Genomic DNA, 7,854 nt, shown 5'->3' with positions numbered 1-7,854 from the left:
CCAGTTCTTGCATGGCCTGCATACTCACCAGACATGTCGCCCATTGAGCATGTTTGGGATGCTCTGGATCAACGTGTATAACAGCGTGTTCCAGTTCCGGCCAATATCCAGCAACTTCGCACAACCATTGAAGAGGAGTGGGAAAACATTCTACAGGCCACAATCAACAGCCTGATCAACTTCATGCAAAGGAGATTGTCACGGTGCATGAGACAAATGGTGGTCACACAAGATATTGACTGGCTTTCAGATCCACATGCCTGTGACCAACAGATGCATATCTGTATTTTCAGTCATGTGAAATGCATAGATTAGGGCCTAATGGATTTATTTAAATTGACTGATTTCCTTATATGAACTGTAACTCAGTAAAATCTTTGAAATTGTTGCATGTTGCGTTTATATTTTTGTTCAATATAGATGGATTTCTGAGTAAAAGTTCAAGGCTGACCTACATATCAATCCTAAACAATGCTGGTTGATATTCAATGATCAGATTTGATAGAAAAAAATGACATTTAGCTGTGTACTTTGAGTCAGCTCTTAAAGATGTAGGGCATGATTGCCAATAGAACTTAGCAATTTATTACACATCAATAATGACATTTCTCCACACATACAGAACACTAGGCAACATGACAACACAGGGTTGGTGAAAAACAATTAGCAACAATCAAACACTTTACGGAAATGATAATCACTTCAGATCACAGTACTACTGTATATACCAAATATATTTCAGTCAATTACACACATATAGCTAGTTACACACATAACACAATATTAAAAGATCAGAAAGAGGCTTGGCTGAGTGGTGTTCCCACAAACTACGTTCTTTAAACAGAACCCTCATGTGGGATACTAGTTCCCAATCAACCGGCTAATACTTTTGGTACAAATTAGGAACAAATATTTTGCCAAAGTGTGATCTGAAGTATCCCTGGTGGATTGTGAGGCATGGAGAGTAGTCTATATTTCTCCAGAAGGATTTCTGAGAAACCTAAAACCACCCTGGAGTTCTGAGTTCTTCTAGTGAGTGGAGAGTCTTCTAGAGAACGAGTCCACAAAACAATGTGGTTCCAGGAGGTTCTGTTAGAGCTGATCACAGCTCAGTGGCAGGGTGACGTCACCGTGATGTCATATCCTCTCTCTCAGAACCAAACAGCCTTCACTTTGTCCTGATCCAGACCTGGAGAGAGAGAAACAGCATATCATCAACTTTTAGATAAAACAACAACGTAGCAGAAACATAGACATGGGAGAGTGAGTGTGTGTGTGTGTATGTGTGTGTGTGATCCAGGTCAGAGGCTTACCTGAGTCGTAGATATCCATGGGTGTGTGTAGAGCTGTGGGCCAGGCTGAGGGGGTCAGGGTTGGGGGGTTGGCTTGCTCCACCTCTGTCTTCACACCACTGTGTATCCCTGGGCTCTGGCTGCTGTGTGTGTTACTGTGTGTGTTACTGTGTGTGCTGTGTCCAGCAGGGCTGTGGGCTAGGGGGATCTGAGTCTTCACACCAGTCAGGAGCAGAGGGCTGAACCTGGGGTTTAGGCCTGGGTCATGGGACGGGTGGGGATGTAGTACTGCGTGTGTGTGCCGGGGGTGCATGTGTGTGTGAGGGTGTGTGGGTGGGTAGACGTCGTGGACGTGTGTGCAGCTGGCGGAGGTCTGGGGGCTGAGGTTGTAGGCCCAGGGGTCAGGGAGAGAGGTTGGAGGAGGGAGGCTGGGCTGGGGCAGAGCGTGGCCTGTCCACAGAGCTCTGTCTGGGGCATGGAAGCCTGCAGGGATGGGGGAGAAGTCTGGGTGGATGGGCAGACAGGGGCTGGTCTGGGACTGGTAACCTCCACCCCACAGAGAAGAGGACAGAGAACTACACTGGCCTTCTGAGAGAGATACACTGTCTGAAAGAGAGAAATGGATATAGTCAGTAAACGATAGACAGACATTCATGTAAACAGCCTAAAGGTTACATCATTTATTCATAGTACTTTAATAAAAGCGTTCAGTTTTTGTACATATTACATTTGTTTTATTTGATGACTTTATTTCCTTCCATGTCATCATCTCATCTCTATAGAGCTGCTGCCTATGCTGACTGACAAAATCACTATTTTAGTAGTACTTAAAAGTAAATGAGGCACATTTTATGACTGCTGAATACCAACTATCAATCACTTAGATCAGTGGTTCAAAAACTGTGGGGCTCTGTCCGGCTTTCAACTTACTATTGAAAGTTATAATAGTAGAATGCACAAAGTGAAATTTCAAAATTGGGTAGTGCATCACCAGTTTTCCTATTGTCATGTTAGTCATTGCATACATTGCATAGAAATTTCCAGAACAACTAGCCCAAATCAGCTAACGTTTTTTTGCTAGATTTTTTAGCACATAGATTTGGAAGTAATGTTCGAGTCACTCAAATATCACGTTAATGCACATTAAACATGGCAAAATGTATAGAATTGTAAGGAAATTAGCTTTAAAACAGAAAAGTTTTCTTTGCACCCCATGACAAAATGTGTAGAACAGGAAATAAGCTTAAAAACCTGTTAAAAGTTTTCTCCGCCAACAAGAGGCGTGTGAACAGTTTGTGTCATGAACAGTTCTGCACTAACTGTGTAGAATATTGGACTGTTGGAAACTACAACCCCCAACTAACTTTACATCTCACCGTTTGGGCTTGATCTGATTTATCTCTAAAGAAACTGTGCATTGAGCTCTGAAAAGACCGAACGAAATGCAATTCTAATAATTGTTGGTTTAACAAAACAAACAAAAAAAGTCAGTTAATCGCTCAACACTAATTACAAGTGAAGAATCTATATCGGAAAAGGTTTTTGGGAACACTAGGTTTTTCCACATTAACATTTGTATTATTCTAAATGAAAAGTAACAGTAAAAGATAATGAACCATTTGAATAACACTGTTTTCAGATGAGTAATGGTACGAGTGGCCCTGTGTGTTCCTACCTTTCCACAGTCCAGCCGAGGCAGAGGTGTGAATGGGTGTCCCTGTGTGTTCCTACCTTTCCACAGTCCAGCCGAGGCAGAGGTGTGAATGGGTGTCCCTGTGTGTTCCTACCTTTCCACAGTCCAGCCGAGGCAGAGGTGTGAATGGGTGTCACTGTGTGCTCCTACCTTTCCACAGTCCAGCCGAGGCAGAGGTGTGAATGGGTGTCACTGTGTGTTCCTACCTTTCCACAGTCCAGCCGAGGCAGAGGTGTGAATGGGTGTCCCTGTGTGTTCCTACCTTTCCACAGTCCAGCCGAGGCAGAGGTGTGAATGGGTGTCACTGTGTGTTCCTACCTTTCCACAGTCCAGCCGAGGCAGAGGTGTGAATGGGTTTCCATGTGTGTTCCTACCTTTCCACAGTCCAGCCGAGGCAGAGGTGTGAATGGGTGTCCATGTGTGTTCCTACCTTTCCACAGTCCAGCCGAGGCAGAGGTGTGAATGGGTGTGCACCTGGAGCTCTTGGTCTCTCCAGTGAAGGTGCTGGGTTGGCTCAGAGCCCTGGAGAAATGCTCATCCACCACATCCTCGATGTTGCCGTGGAAATAGGTGAACAGGACACACCTGGAGCTCAGGTACTCTGCCTCAGCCGGCTGGCTGTCCTTCCCAGACCTCCATGAGCCCCCCAGCCCAGAAACCTCCAGACCCTGTCGGACCCCCTTCTCCCCAGGCAGCCTCCCCCCTCCACCCCCACGCTGCTGTTGCTGTCTCCCCCCTGGAAACTGCTGCTCGGTGCTGTCCTGCTGCATCCTACTGTAAACACCCAGCTTCTTCTACAGAGAGGGAAATAGACGGAGAGAGAGGGAGAGGGAGAGGGAAATAGACGGAGAGAGAGAGAGAGGGAGAGAGAGAGAGAGAGAGAGAGAGAGAGAGATAGAGAGATGTATGCCACAGATTCAGCCATGAGAGCACCAGCCTGTCTGTCTAGTCAGCACCACAACGATCAAACCAGATGATTCAACGTGTATACATCAACTGAACAAAATACATCCCTCGTTGAAAGTCATACTAGCCGGTATAATTACTTAAATTCTCTATGACCTCTATATTAAGAAAAACGAATCATCTTTACAGACCGAAGTTTATCCAAGAAGTTGTAGGACGTTTCCGCGCGCGTGTTCTGGTGAAAGTATGACGACTATGCAGATGCTCGTGGCCGTATCACATGAACCATCATCATCAACATTCCTGAGTGACAGTGACGAGCTCTCATTACATCACCCTTCTGATGGAACGAGGAGTCCGAGTCATTCTGCATGACCTGCTCTAACTAAATACATCACGAGCAACTTCAACTTTTCAACTGGTAACTTTTACAGTTCTGTGACACCCAGGACTCTTCGCTGTGAACTGACATCTGCGACGCCCCAAAACATTGCTCACTGAGTGTATTCGTGCGTAAAAGCGCCAATTATTAGAACACAAAAATAGCCTAGTATTAAAGAACAAACAAATATTACGCCATTACTATTTCGTCTAGTCTGGACACCCACCTGTTGCTGGTGCTGATGGTGATAGTATGCTGCTTTGTAGGCTGCTGCTGCTGAAGACGCAGGGAGGTAGTGTCCTCCATAACTCTGGTGAAACATCACATCCAGACAACTCATGACTGTGACGAAGCTGTCAGGGGCTCAAAGAGAAACAGCCTGAATCAGCGCTCCTCAGACGGGTGTAATCCTTAGGTCCACCGCTGCCTCCATATAAACCTTGGCGGTGACAATAGACATGGCGTCGGTGAAAGGAGCTGTTTGCATAAAGACAATGTCGAGCCAATAGGACCAACACCTCCTACTGAGCCGAACCAAACCCGAGTGAAAGCGAACATATGGTACCCGACATACTCCACTTTGCAAAGTTCTTAGAAGCGACTCTGATTGGAGGAATGTTTTAACGGTACTATGGTCTATGGAGAGGACAGGAGGGATGGGACTCTGCGCGTACACGCCCACTGAGCGCATACCCGCGGCTCGGAGGAAGAGAGGTGAGGTATGAGTGTGGCATCCTCTTGAAGGTAGAATTGGGAGGCTTTCAGTGAATTGAAATTGTGAGCATCGTCAGATAAGTGAATGTAAATATCCAGTATTGTGTCATGGACTGTGTTTAATTTTATGTTACAATTTTAACCCATTGGGTGTGGCATGTCTATTTGGGGAATTCCATACTATTGTAGAACATTTGGCCTAGTTTTTCAGTACACTTGGCAGGCTCTGACATTACCAAAAAAGGGGAGAATGTGGCAGACACAGGTAACTGCCAAAATAAAGGAAACACCAACATAAAGTGTCTTAATAGGGTGTTGTGTCACCACGAACAGCCAGAACAGCTTCATTGGGCCTTGACATAGATTCTACAAGTGTCTGGAACTCTATTGGACTAATGCAGTGCCATTCTTCCACGAGACAATCCATAATTTGGTGTTTTGTTTATGGTGGTGGAAAACGCAGTCTCAGGTGCTGCTCCAGAATTTCCCATAAGTGTTCAAATGGGTTGAGATCACACACGCACACACACACGCACCCCACACCCCACACCCCACACACACACAGCTTTCCCGGTCTCTGTTTGCTCTTGCTCTGCTGGGGCTGCTATAGTTGCTGTGCTGGGAGACTCCTCATTATTATTAGACTCACTAACACAGAGACTACTGGGTCTTTCAGCAAGCTCCCCAAAAACACAACTGATGTCCACATTATTATCACTAACACAGAGACTACTGGGTCTTTCAGCAAGCTCCCCCAAAACACAACTGATGTCCACATTATTATCACTAACACAGAGACTACTGGGTCTTTCAGCTTCTCCCCAAAACACAACTGATGTCCACATTATTATCACTAACACAGAGACTATTGGGTCTTTCAGCTTCTCCCCAAAACACAACTGATGTCCACATTATTATCACTAACACAGAGACTACTGGGTCTTTCAGCTTCACCCCAAAAACACAACTGATGTCCACATTATTATCACTAACACAGAGGCTACTGGGTCTTTCAGCAAGCTCCCCCAAAACACAACTGATGTCCACATTATTATCACTAACACAGAGACTACTGGGTCTTTCAGCTTCTCCCCAAAAACACAACTGATGTCCACATTATTATCACTAACACAGAGGCTACTGGGTCTTTCAGCAAGCTCCCCAAAAACACAACTGATGTCCATATTATTATCACTAACACAGAGACTACTGGGTCTTTCAGCAAGCTCCCCAAACACACCTACTGATGTCCACATTATTATCACTAACACAGAGACTACTGGGTCTTTCAGCAAGCTCCCCCAAAACACAACTGATGTCCACATTATTATCACTAACACAGAGACTACTGGGTCTTTCAGCAAGCTCCCCAAAAACACAACTGATGTCCACATTATTATCACTAACACAGAGACTACTGGGTCTTTCAGCAAGTTCCCCAAAAACACAACTGATGTCCACATTATTGTCTACTTATATAGTTATATTCATACTTAAACCAGTGCAACCAACAAACTGTACCACAGTGACTGCATTCACCTGACTAGCCTGCTCTATGCCCTATTCCATATCAAAATATTTTGAATAGGAATCAGAAATATATTGCTTTTCCACACACCTACTCCTTTTAGATATATTACTTGTAATAAGAACCTGTGTGAAGGGGCCAGGGTTTGGTTTGGAAGTGGGCCCCTGTATTTGGTCCTTCGTGAGGAACGGTCAGTGGAAGATGTCAATGAGTGATCTGCTGCCACCTGCTGGTGACAGCACATAGTTTACAGATCACAGACAGTGTCTCACCATATAATTACATATAGAACTTTGTAATAGGATCTATGTGGGTCACACCACTCCTCTCTGGTCCTGAGTAAACCCAACCTTGTGTTTCTCACATGGCCGGTCCTTCTGTCACAGATGTAGACACACATGAAGGTATTATATGGTCCTGGCCTGTGATTTCAGGCCCAACTCTGGAGATGGTGTGTGGATCGTGTCCGTTTCTGTAGAGCATTGACAGCTGTGCTTGAGAGGCTTTTACAGTGGTGAGTGAGGTAGACAGGAGAGGAGAGGAGATGAGAGGGGAGGACAGTGAAGGAGAGGACGACGACGACGACGGGGTGGGGGGGGGGCTGTAAACAACACACAAGTACTGCTGATGATGGTTATTTTTTAGGAGAAGAGAGGTGAACCTGCAGAGCACATACAGGTGCTGCCTGGCCTGGTCTGGTCTGGTCTGGTCTGGTCTGGTTCAGACCCTCAGTGTAGAGGAGCAGCAGAATAATGAGAGGACTATAGAGAGATAAGACAGAGATGGCTGTGTTCGCTGAGTCCACTTGTTTCTCAAGTGAGTTCCATGATAAAGCCTGACATTCACACTGGAGGAGCAGCTGCCCCTCCTACTCACACATACACACAAATGCACGCACACACACACACACGTGCACTCAGGGGTGAAGATATCAGTATATCCTGAGGGACTCAAGTCCCCTGCTCATCTCATTACAGAAGTACTCAGTGTAAAGAGCGTAATTTACCTAAAACTGCTGTTTTATCATCTCTGTGATATGTATGCCATGTATAAATGAATGGATCTTGATATCATTTTATTATTGATATCAGTGTGTGTTGTTTTGCCCCAGTTTTAGAAAACGGGGTCACACTGTTATGAGATGCAGGAGAAGCATAGGCTGTTTCTTTATGATTGACTAAAAGAGGTGATGGTTATGGTTATGGGGCAAAGCTCGATCTCTCTGTCCCTTTTCGTCCCTTTATTTCTCTCTCTCTCCATCTCTATTTCACACACACAGTATCACACATTGTGAGTTTGACATTTGCTCTGTTCTGCCAAGGTGGTAGTTAGGAAAGAC

The 7,854-nt window shown here is 45.3% G+C and overlaps 1 protein-coding gene across 1 annotated transcript; it reads right to left on the bottom strand.

The window, feature by feature from the left end:
- Positions 1 to 522: 522 nt before the first annotated feature.
- Positions 523 to 5,158, bottom strand: LOC110520364 (transcription cofactor vestigial-like protein 3). Its single transcript, XM_021597625.2, has 4 exons — positions 4,500 to 5,158; positions 3,416 to 3,779; positions 1,314 to 1,898; positions 523 to 1,189 (listed from the first exon to the last, which is right to left on the bottom strand). The coding sequence occupies exons 1-4, from the start codon at positions 4,611 to 4,613 to the stop codon at positions 1,152 to 1,154; spliced, it is 1,101 nt and encodes a 366-aa protein (XP_021453300.2). The 5' UTR covers positions 4,614 to 5,158; the 3' UTR covers positions 523 to 1,151.
- Positions 5,159 to 7,854: the final 2,696 nt, after the last annotated feature.

Source organism: Oncorhynchus mykiss, chromosome 3, assembly GCF_013265735.2.
Source record: "Oncorhynchus mykiss isolate Arlee chromosome 3, USDA_OmykA_1.1, whole genome shotgun sequence".
NCBI classification, from domain to species: domain Eukaryota; kingdom Metazoa; phylum Chordata; class Actinopteri; order Salmoniformes; family Salmonidae; genus Oncorhynchus; species Oncorhynchus mykiss.
This window is presented reverse-complemented; position numbering and strand designations above follow the sequence as displayed.

Coding starts and splice junctions, on each gene's coding strand:
- LOC110520364 (XM_021597625.2), bottom strand. CDS start 4,613: ATGAGTTGTCTGGATGTGATGTTTCACCAGAGTTATGGAGGACACTAC. Junction 1,899..3,415: donor CTCGGCTGGACTGTGGAAAG/GTAGGAACACAC, acceptor TCTCTCTTTCAG/ACAGTGTATCTCTCTCAGAA. Junction 1,190..1,313: donor CATGGATATCTACGACTCAG/GTAAGCCTCTGA, acceptor CTCTCTCTCCAG/GTCTGGATCAGGACAAAGTG.